Source organism: Cyprinodon variegatus, unplaced genomic scaffold (assembly GCF_000732505.1).
Source record: "Cyprinodon variegatus isolate N-32 unplaced genomic scaffold, C_variegatus-1.0 Scaffold4, whole genome shotgun sequence".
In the NCBI taxonomy this organism is placed as follows: Eukaryota; Metazoa; Chordata; class Actinopteri; order Cyprinodontiformes; family Cyprinodontidae; genus Cyprinodon; species Cyprinodon variegatus.
The window spans coordinates 2,873,663-2,884,765 of NW_015150457.1; the positions used below are offsets into that span (position 1 = coordinate 2,873,663).

General features: G+C 39.1%; 1 protein-coding gene across 6 annotated transcripts in view; it reads right to left on the minus strand.

Moving 5' to 3' along the window:
* Window positions 1-428: 428 nt before the first annotated feature.
* efr3b (EFR3 homolog B) overlaps window positions 429-11,103 on the minus strand; it is a 35,024-nt gene continuing 24,349 nt past the window's right edge. For all 6 annotated transcript variants that reach the window (XM_015373213.1, XM_015373195.1, XM_015373205.1 and 3 more), the window contains 17 exons: window positions 9,963-10,097; window positions 8,757-8,835; window positions 8,359-8,494; window positions 8,119-8,280; window positions 7,907-8,018; window positions 7,730-7,781; window positions 6,687-6,859; window positions 6,518-6,593; window positions 6,088-6,249; window positions 5,854-5,985; window positions 5,693-5,760; window positions 5,450-5,577; window positions 3,253-3,344; window positions 3,111-3,159; window positions 2,802-2,908; window positions 2,667-2,716; window positions 429-2,306 (listed from right to left, as the gene is read on the minus strand). In XM_015373213.1, the coding sequence (XP_015228699.1) occupies window positions 2,201-2,306; window positions 2,667-2,716; window positions 2,802-2,908; window positions 3,111-3,159; window positions 3,253-3,344; window positions 5,450-5,577; window positions 5,693-5,760; window positions 5,854-5,985; window positions 6,088-6,249; window positions 6,518-6,593; window positions 6,687-6,859; window positions 7,730-7,781; window positions 7,907-8,018; window positions 8,119-8,280; window positions 8,359-8,494; window positions 8,757-8,835; window positions 9,963-10,097 (1,819 nt within the window). In that variant the 3' untranslated portion in view covers window positions 429-2,200. The remainder of the gene's footprint in view (window positions 2,307-2,666; window positions 2,717-2,801; window positions 2,909-3,110; window positions 3,160-3,252; window positions 3,345-5,449; window positions 5,578-5,692; window positions 5,761-5,853; window positions 5,986-6,087; window positions 6,250-6,517; window positions 6,594-6,686; window positions 6,860-7,729; window positions 7,782-7,906; window positions 8,019-8,118; window positions 8,281-8,358; window positions 8,495-8,756; window positions 8,836-9,962; window positions 10,098-11,103) is intronic.

Sequence of the window (11,103 nt, forward strand, 5' to 3'; positions counted from 1 at the left end):
TTAACCAAACATGTTTTTGGACTGTGGGAGGAAGCCGGAGTACCCGGAGAGAACCCACGCAGGGACAACATGCAAACTCCATGCAGAAAGACCCTGGGCTGGGAATCGAACCCAGAACCTTTTCTGTGCTGGGCAGTAGTGCTACCCACTACCCACTGTGCAGCCAAAGAACCCATTAACTCAACAGGTAAGATGAAAAAAAAAAAAAATCTGTAGTCTCTTGTTTTAAAATGCACTGCAAAACTTAGCTCTGCTTGTCTGTTATATTCAACACATTTTCTGTAATAGTTAAACATGATGATCATCAACCACTTTTTTTCCACTTTTACCATCTGTTTTCTAATCTTCAGGAATTCATTTAAAATACATTGATGTTTATGACACAATAAAAAAAAAAAAAAAAACGAGTCAGGTCATTAATGGTTTGAGATACATTTATTGTGTAACAGCAACGTCACTAGCATGCAAAGTCTGGTATGACACATGTAAGGCATTTTCTCCATGTAAAAGCTGCCTTTGTCACTAGGTAATCCAGTTTTAAAGTGCAAAGTCCACAGAATGAATAGCTCAGTACTACAGCACTACATTGTAAATGGATCTATTAACCAGACATGTAATGAAGAAAAACTAAAAGTCAGGATTGCTGCAAGTTAGTTTCACATTACACGATGCAATGACAGCAAAGCAGACGGATTTACAGATCCGATTCTGAGTTTCACACTGTGCCACAGAAGGGTTCAGACAGCTGGGTGCTGCTGCAACGACGGGTCGATCTTCATGAACCAGGAGGAGTCAGTCACTGGAAAAGACTGTAAACTGTGTCTGAAGGGTTTTGGTCTTCGGTAACAACGATAAAGACACATCTGTGTTTACATAGACACATGAACAAATACTCCCACTCACACCATTTAAAAAAAGGGTCATTTGTACATACAATCAGGTAAATCGACACATTAGACTATTAAAAAAAGCAAACAAATACAAATAAGACTCCATCTATATTAAACAAGACAGATGCAACTCAGTCAAAGAAGCGCGGGAGAGGGAATGCATTCCTTTAACATCGAACAATGAGCCGCCACAGCACCATGACAAGAGGCACGCTTCAGAAGAATCTGCTACCAACAGTTGGACCATGTTCGCCAGGCTCATGCCAAATTATTGCCATTATACCTTGTTTTTAAACCTGTGTGTGCATGTGCACTCATGCACACTAAATGGCTTTTAAATCTCGACACGATGAAAGCAGTGCAGGTAAACCAATCCTGCAGAATGGAGGATGCAGCGGTAACAACACGGGTTGAAATGAAGCTGCTGGAACAAGTTTCAGCTTCTGTTATGGACTGTTCGTCGGGATTTCATGTGTTGCTGGTTGGTTTAGATTTCTCCCTTAAAGGACACAACCAGTGCAGCGACATTTAAAAACTAAATAAACACAGAAAACATCCCTGCTTTTTACATCAGCTTAAAGACTTATATATTTCTCTTTCTATATATATATTTACATCTATATGGGAAGAAATAAAATTATTTTTAGTCTTGTGTTTTCCAATGTGGCAAACATTGCATTTTAGGAGTTTGCCTGGTCATGTGTGGCACAGGTTTTGTTTAGCAGTCCTTTCTTTCAAGTTAAAAACGATTAAAATCAAAATAAATAGTGTAAAAAAAAATAAGGAAATAAATGCCCATCAGAAAAAAAGCACTTCTGGCAAAAAATGAAAAAACTACGAGTTATTCACGTATATAAAAAAAAAAAATGGTAAATACACGATCTGGTCTTCAGGTCTGAATAAATAAGACAGAAAAACGAAAATAAGATGGTGATCGAAATTTGTAATGTATGGCACCCTGCTGGGGAAAAACAAAGAACAGAAAAGGAGCTTCAAGGGATCGCAGTGCCGTTCACATCCCCAGATCTAGGAGACACACACAGCTTTTCTGTCACACAGTTCTTGGCAATCTGTAAAGTTTCTACAATAAAAGTCAAATCAAGGGCTTTTTGTTCTGTTTTGATTACTTTTGCCAGCTTGTTCTGGTTGCAATCAAAGGGTTAAATAACATTTCACACAGCTAAATTAATCAGAAAGTGTCTTTTTTTGTTACACTCTAACATCTGACTTCATGTCTGAGATCAGCTTACAGTAAAGATCGGTTGCTCTTCCCTGATCCAAAGAAAAGGTTCATTTGTTTTGTTAAATCTCTAATACACACAGAGGTCTGGAAACTTCATCTCATAAATGGGGACGGATCGACTCTGGCTTTGGCCGTACCCTGAGGAAATGGTTCCAGATGGGCTGGGAGGGGGTCTGGAGAGGAGAGATAGAAGTCAACTTTCTCTGTATGCATGCTGAAGGGTTCACACATTATACACACATTTCTATGCTCATATTTATGGAGTCATCAGTACTTGTTACCACATTTTTACCGGTAGTATTAATACAAACAGTTCAGTAAGAAATCATGGATAGACAGATGGATGAGCAGATTAAGAGTGATTGATGGATGGAAATGGACAACTATGCTCTTTTATTGGCCTTTTCCATAATTATTCAAACCAGGAAACTCAATTTATAACGTTTCCTAGCTGTGTAGGAACCCAAGTAATGCAAAGTTACAACTATTTAAAATCTTTTTCTTTATATAAATATGTAAAGCATCATCTTTACCTGATAGTGATCTCGAATATCTGATTCAGTTTGCTCTGCAGCATCGTGGCCTAAAGGAGGCAAAATAATCATTAAGCAGTTGAAGGAATATTATTAGTTACAATAATATAAAGTCATAAAAAAATTATTTTGTACCCTGGCGCCACAGTGTGCAGCGATTTCCTCAAATGGTGCCTTTTGAAACTTTTCCACAACCTGTCTCCTCCGCTCCCTCTCCTGTTCCTCCATACCAACACTGTCCACTAGAGGGAGACATACACAAAGCAATGCATTTAAAGACTCATTAAAAGTAATATTTTTGAGTAAAATATCAACTCAAACTCCTTCTAGAAACATATATTGAGGTTAAAGTCACTTTTTGTTGCCTAGTAATTCGACAAATTTAACTCTTAGAAACAAGAACTGAATTTGCCAACAGAAGACCAAATAAACCAGTTGACGTACCAATGGCATTTTTCAGCGTCTCAAATGTGATCTCCTCAGCTGGCGTCCTCTGTGAAAGGCAACCAATTAACGTTATGCAATGTCAAAGGTTTAAAAAGAAATGTCTAACTTGTATCAATCATTTGGGTTTGAAGAACATTACCTCCTCCTTCTCTGGACTGTTTCGAGACTCAACCTCCACCTGAAGAGAGATGGTCTCCCCGATGCTCTTTCTTTTGGACAGCCGATCTTCATCTAAAGGGAAGATACAGTGGTTGTTATTCAAGTTCTCTACAGAAGAAACGTGGGAGAAAAATATAAAAAAAACAAAACAGAAACCTGAAAACTAGAAACATGTAAATAGAAGAAGGAAAACTATTAATTTAAATACAAAACCTAAAAAGTCATAGAATTAACCTATAAAATACTTGGTCTTCATAGAAAAAAATCTAATACTCTATACATCTGAGTAAAACCTTCTGCAGCTTTTCAAGAATTTTTTTTCCAGAGCTGAGAACCGTAAGAACCAAAAGGAGTGCCTTGTAGACCTTTAAAGACCTGCTCTGTGATAGTCTCAGAGGGCTGTTTAAAAACAATTAACGAGGATGAAATATAAAAATTTGAAAGACGAAGTGATAAATATGATTACAACTAAAAAAAACATGAACTATAGTATTTTTTTAATTTTACTTTAAACCAAAACATATATATAATTTTTAAATATCCTATCTGATTTAAGGATAGCAGAATACTCCATAGTGGATGAGGTGAGAGGCTGTGTGTGAATCAGTTACAGGGGAGATCTAAGTTTCACAGAGTCAGAGAAAAACATAAGGATTATGTTAAAAATTATATTTAGATCTCCTTTCTCATCTAGGGTGGAATCAGTGAAAGTTTTGCTCATGCAGCATGTCTCATTTTGGAAAAACAGACAGGTCGCTGTCTTCCTCTTAGTTGTTGCACAGCGATGCTGACTGACCAACTGACTATTGCATCTCTGCTTTAGAAGCAAGATGGGCTCAGAGCTGCAGTCTCTGAAGACAGTCAACTCATCATGATTGGCGGTTTTTACTGCTCAACAAAAGTCTCAAACAACACAAAAAGCCACAAGAGATATCAGTAGTCACTTTGGAAAAGCTGGTTCTGAAAAGCTGCTGAATATTCATCAGTGGTAATGAGAGCAGAGCTTTAGCCCCTCCCATCAGTGCTCTGTTTCTTAAGGTGGAGGATATCGACGATACAATGTTTTCTGAGGCATGAAAAGTAAAACACCACCTTAATAATAGTTAAGAGAGCCGATACGGCTGAAGCTTGTCGGTCAATGAGGAGCGTCTGATACCAGGTTTCAATGCCTTGACTTCAGCATGTAGTAAAAGTGCATATGGCAGAAATGTAATATTTCATAATCTAAGTGAGATGTATTGAATAAGAGTGGCCTAAAGGCCAAATTATGCTTCTCATGCATAGCATCTGCAACCTGCAAACTCTGTGTGCGACCACGCCCCCGGCAGAGGTTCTGCAGCCGTCGTCGTACACCTCAAAAAAATCCTGACTACACGTTAGACAGTCGCAAACCCGCGCAGACCTCAAGCGGAAATGCACAGACAAAAAGCAGCTGTGATTGGTCCTTGGTATGCCTTTCCGGCTGTCTGTGTGGTCCTTCTCCAATTCGGTGCGGGGGCACGCCATTTTTAAAAACCGAGGAACAACTACGGCGAAAGGTTAATCGGTCTTTTTTCCAACTCTATTAAAAGAACTGTTCCTCTTCGATGTCTAGTAACTCTAGATCCATCTCCGTGACAGTGATATCTTGTAGATGCGTCATTGTTCATTAAATTAAGTTCTCGGGAGTATTAGGCTCCTCCTTGCACATTGGCGGGAAACTGCTGTGCGCCCCTAGAAATTCCAGACCGACAGCGCAGAAGCATATCAGCAAAACTGGTCCGCAACCAGACCCAAGCGACATTTGATGTGTGTGGTTGCAGAAATATAATCTGCCCTTAAGAATAGAGCCTTGAGAAACACCATATGTAAATTTGTAGCCAAGCTCAACCAAGGAAGATTGGAAATAACTTGGAAAAGAACCAAACAATAAATGAAAAAAAATTGTTCAAAAATTATTTTTTACTGAAAACATTAAAACTCTGATGTTACAGGAATTTTTCCTGTGATAATGTGTTTCTTGTATTTGAAAGATTAAGAAATAAAGCACCTGTGGTCGATAAAATCAGATTCCTTAAATAAATCTGCTTTTTATCACTTTTAAACGTTTAAAAAAAAGCAGGTTTAAATATTCAATATTTGTTGAGGAACACTTTTAAAACTTTGAAATACTGAATGAGGCATTAGGCAGTTCCTACCGGTGTACTGCGGGATGTAGGGTGTAGCCAGTCTCTCTGTGTTGTAACCACTTCCTCCAAGGACCTCTGTGATCTTCGACTGGAGGAACAAAACGCCACCTTCAACCTTCTGCAGCGAAGACGGCAGCCTTTAAAACAACAACGAGCAATTTTAAATCTTTACACAGAAGAGAGCAATAATTCACTGCGAGTTTTCTTACAAACTTAAAATCTTTTTATATAAGGAGTATTAAAGATCCTTACTTGGGATTCTCAATAAAGACATCCTCAGGCAGAAGATAAGGACCTTCTTTCTGCCTCACTTCGATTACCTGGAGGGCAACAAGAAAGGAGGAGTTTAGGAAATGTTTGTGAGCAGGCAGAAAGATTCACACAAAAAAAAAAAATAAAAAATGCAGACAGACTTCGTGTATGTGTTGGCAGAAGGCTGGGACGGTGGTGAGCTGGCAGATAAGGTTAAGGTAGGCAGCAGAGAGGGCGTGAACAGCACAGCGGTTATAAACAGGCAGACCTTCATCCGTGGACAGAGCCAAGTCCTGCAACAACAAACAAAATGAACACGTCTCAAAAGGGACAGAATATTTTTTGGGTTGATTTTTATTTTGGTGGATCTTACCAAGTTACGTCTCTGTTCATACCTGCAAGGCGAGAGCCAGCCGGATGAGGTCCACCACCACCTCTTCGTTCGCCAACTCCACGCTGAGAAGACCCAGCAGAGTGTAGAGGGTCTCATAGTGCTGCTGGCCGCTGCTCTCTTCCTTGCAGCCCAGGTAGATGTGTCGGTAAAGCTGCTGGCCGTGCTGTGGGGTGGATGGTAAATTAACTGATTCAGAGGAAAGTGCAGATTTTGAAGTGTTGATGACACAATATCAACATTATCTAGTATTTTATTCTGTAGACCAAAACATTGATACTGATGATTAATGTAATCATTTCAATGGTGCCCGGATAAAACTGTAATAACAATAGTAGAACAACTGAGAGCATGAACAGTGGTTTTGTTATGGAAACCTGCTGAAGTTATCATAGATTAAGACACAGCTATGCCTTTGCGTGGTGAAGGAGTACCTTTTTCATGAATAAATTGTCCTGTCTGGAGCACTTGTCAACCTTGAGCTTCAGCACAGAGATGTCAGAGATGATGCTACACAGAAATCAGACAGAAGAGGCGTAACGGTGAAGCCGACACAACTAAAACTGCAGAACAGATCTGGCTGCTGCATACAGGAGTACTCACCTTATTTTTGATAATTTGGGCCTGTTGTCATGTCTGTCAATGAGGCTGAGGAGGATTTGGAGCACCAATAGTCGGACCTCCGGGTCATCAGTCTGAGAGAAGGACAGCAGCGGCTCCAGGAAAGAGCTGGGCAGTGCTGTAAGCATGTTGGTGGTCTGGAAACCTGCTGTCACCTTAGAGATTCATTTTGAAAGGACGTTATTTGCTTATACAGGTGTTATATGCACAAAGGTTGGCTAAAATTAGGATAAATATTATTGCCAAGTAATCGACACATCATTTCAAGACCATTAGGAAGTCTTACCCTTTATAGGGCACTCAGTGAAATACTTTTGAAAATCAAAATTTCAAGCCAAGAGTGTTATTGGAATCAACTTCAAGACCATATTACCTTTGTAAGATTCAAAAAATATGGATATTTTGATGGCAAATATTTATGTTAATGTAATAACAAAAGACGCTAACTTGCCCGAATATATTAAGACAAATAACAAAAGTGCTTCTATAGGAAATTCTTGAAAGAAAACTCAGGAGTGAAAGAAACATATTTTTTTTGGTACAACATAACCTTAGAGGCATTAATGCAGATACTGGCACTTACATTTTTTATTTTATAAACCTAAATATAATTGTGAACTAGGTTTATTAACCTTTCAGCTTTACTTTTTAACTTTTAATAAACATTTTACGTTTTTTTCTTAATTTGTTAACTTTTGTGTTTTTTTTAACTTAATTTAAAGTAGGTAATATATCATTCAAGGGCTCATGTAATTGGTCAGATCCCAAAATAAGATGTACAGCCATGTAGCAGTATCTTTGCTGAATGGCTGAATATAAATCTTGAGTTCTGGACCTAACTGAGGGATGTTGGGGACTCCATTTGTAATGGTTATGCAAGTGATAAAAAAAACTGTAAAAAGTTACTTATCTGTCAGAAAATACCTTAATTACTCAATTTTTATATATACATCTCCTTTCCTGCTTGAAACCTTAAAGGAAAAAGACATATTTTAAACTTATAGGTCATTCAAAACAGAATTTACCTGCACCAAGGACTTGAGCAGCATAACCTGAATCATTCTTGTACCCTCAGGCCTGTGAATAAAAACGTTTACATTTAAACTTTGATCCCATTAAATATGTTTTCACAAAGCAGATAAAAAAATGCTTTGGGTAAAGTTTTAAAAGACGGACTGATTTGCGCGGAAAACCAAACATACTCAGATTCAGTGGAAGGCAGAGTCAGATTTACTCCAGGGACGGGGATCTTTCCCATGATGAAGAGCATCACCTCTGACCTCTGGTATGTAGGTAAGGTGTTGGCAAATGAGCCTGGAAAACAGCAAAACAGAAATATGTGTATAATTTAAAAAGAGATTTGTCAATACTTAGAAATGAGACAAAACATCGACAGATTAACCAAAAGACTGACCGATGGTCGTGATGACGGCCTCCTGCAGCTGCCTCTCTTCGTGAGCTTTGATGATCTTGGTGCCGATGTTGGTAGAGCCGTCATAGGAGCCGGTCAGCTCATAATCCACGCTCAGACGAAGCTGCCTCAGCAGGGTGTTGAACACCTCCAACACAGTAGGGCCTGCATTTACACACAAAAAAAGGCTCAACATTTAAAATCTTGCAAGCAGATTTTTATTTATGCCACAGCTTAACGGACCTACGGAGCCGCTGGCTGCAATGGCAGCTGCCTCCAGCAGCACTTCTACAATGCCAGCCCGCACTTTGGCTGAGTTCTTGCTGTTGGCGTCCAGGTGGCCAAGGAGTTGCTGGATTACCAAATGAGAGTGTTGGGACTACAACAAGAAGAGCACAAGAGAAACAGCTTGAAACACCAGTGGAAAAACTGCAGGAAACTGATGAGTAAAGTCAATTATTTTAGCCCTTTCAAAATCTGCACACACCGCAAAACATAAATCTAATGGAAGTGAGCACTGAAGGCTCGACTGTGTGAGTCTAATAAAAACCTGAGAATTTCCTGCTAACATCTGGACTTAGAAAGGAGAAAAAACAGAGTGAGATACAGTTTTTAGAGTGAGTGGACATTTTCTCTCTCACCTGGATGGAGTACATGATGATTTTGAAACAGCGCACAGCAAAGGTCTTTCCCTCCCATAGAGAGTGGTTATCTAAGTGCCTGGAGCGGGAGGGGGCGTAATAAAGAGAAGCCAGAGGAAATTGAGAGGAGAAAAACACAGACAGCACTGAGATGTAGAGGTGGCAATAAACATGTGAGAGTAAACATTGGTTAAACTAACAATCATTCCTATATCTGCACAAAGGCAGCCTGCTGAATGAAAAAAAAAATATTGAACCATCTGCAAATTCATTCTGTTGTGCCAGAAAGCCCAAAATATTACATTTTCTGCACAACACACCTTCAAAAAACACATTTTCAGCAGAAATCTGTGTGAAAATCTGAAGCTATAAATGGAGGTTAAAAAGCATTATTAAAGCTGTTATAACTGACATGGAAGAAGCAGTAAAAAATGTTCTTTATTCATATAAAAATATATTTAAAAGAGTTGAGAGGTTCTAATTTGTTTATGTATGGTGTGAAAATGAAGCACATTTATGCAACATGTGCAGCTAAAGTTGATCACAATGTGCTGAAAACTGCATTATAAAAGAACACATCTGCAGGTGGTAAGCACTTTGATTGAGACCAAATGGTATCAATGTTTACAACATATCTAATATTTACAAAAACGTTGATATTTTCCTTTAACTTTAAAATGACCATTTAAGTCACTGGTTAAGTTTCAGCAAAACTTTCCCTCCAACAAAAGGCTGAGGAAATCTTTAGCTTAGGGACAGGAAATAAGGCCATGAGCTAGAAAACAGATAACAGGAGATGGGAATAGATTAATGCATCACCAGTGATGGATTCAATGCTACAAGCTACAGCGAGACTGAATGACCAGATCAAAGAGAGTTCTGGAGACGTGAACAGATCAGGAAACTAAAGTAACACCAAAAAACAGGGATGTTTTGATAAAATCATTTCAGTCCAATGATGCGACCTATACACAGCATCAGAACAGCTTTATATCATTTAAAAATCCCTGTTAGAAATGAACCCGATCCAGCCGATACCCTTGCATTGCCCTTGTCGCTCTCCTCTGAACCGATCAGTAGAAAGATCAAAAAGCCTAAACAGAACCTTCAGATCAAGCATTTCCCCCCATCTAGCTAATGTGTTCACATATCCAAACAACAACAACACAAGAGAGACATAAAAGGAGAGTCAGGAATTAGCCTTACATCAGGACGGGCGTGACGGCGTTCTTGATGTTGCCGTAGGCAGCTCGACCCAGCAGCTCCCTGAAACAGCGCTCCGTCAGCTCCACCGGGCTTTCCTTCTCCTTCTCCGATGCCTGCAGCGGAGAAGGAGAGCGGCTGGTAGGGAGCGGCGCAGGTGATGGAGCAGAAGGAAAAAGGACGAAGAGAGGAAGAGAAGAGAGGGATGCAGACAGAGAGAGTGAGAGAGAAAGAGAGAGAGAAGGAAAAAAGATTGAGAGTCAGTAAAGAAAACATACACACAAAGCACAATTTCTTACAGAATAAAACAAACAGGATCAGCTAAATCACTGCGTCACTTCTAACTGGGTCGACTTCACTGGCTGCAGTTCATCTGCAGCAGGAATTAGCCTCAGCTCACATTTATGCATCGCACATCTGTTTTAACCATGGGGGACATGTTCGTGTCCAAAAGTCTATTTACATTTTTGGGTTATGCTAATGCATAATTAAAATCATCTTCCACCATTAAACCATCGAGACAAGCTTCTGAAGGCATTATTTATTCTCATCCTTGTTCTTTATCCCATCGGTTCCAGGATTGTAACAAATAATCAATGTTTTCCTCACAGCAATAATATTTTCCATATAACCCTGAAAAGTGCAGAAAAAATGTATAAATAATAAAACTAAAAAGACCCGAAATAAGGCTCCAACACGACTAAATCCCATGGGAACAATTTCCACCATAAAGAAATTCTTTTAATATATTGCAGCAGAGCTGAACTAAATATGTAAAAACAATATTGCACTTCATTAGAAATCATACGTCCAGATTTATAAGGGGCATTAACATTTTATTTCGGTTTAATTGGAAAAATAATATCTGAAGTCATAGACGGAAATATGTAGAGCTGCAATACTTCAGTGTGTTTTGTTTGGAGGGTGGATGGGGTGTTAATCAGCTCTTCTCCGCATTACTCATTCATGTTATATAATAAAGCATATACACTCACCGGCCACTTTATTAGGTACCCCATGCTAGTAACAGGTTGGACCCACTTTTGCCTTCAGAACTGCCTCAATTCTTTGTGGCATAGATTCAACAAGATGTGGAACAAAGGTCATTTCCAGCTTCTATGCAGCACTTCAAAAATTCAACTCA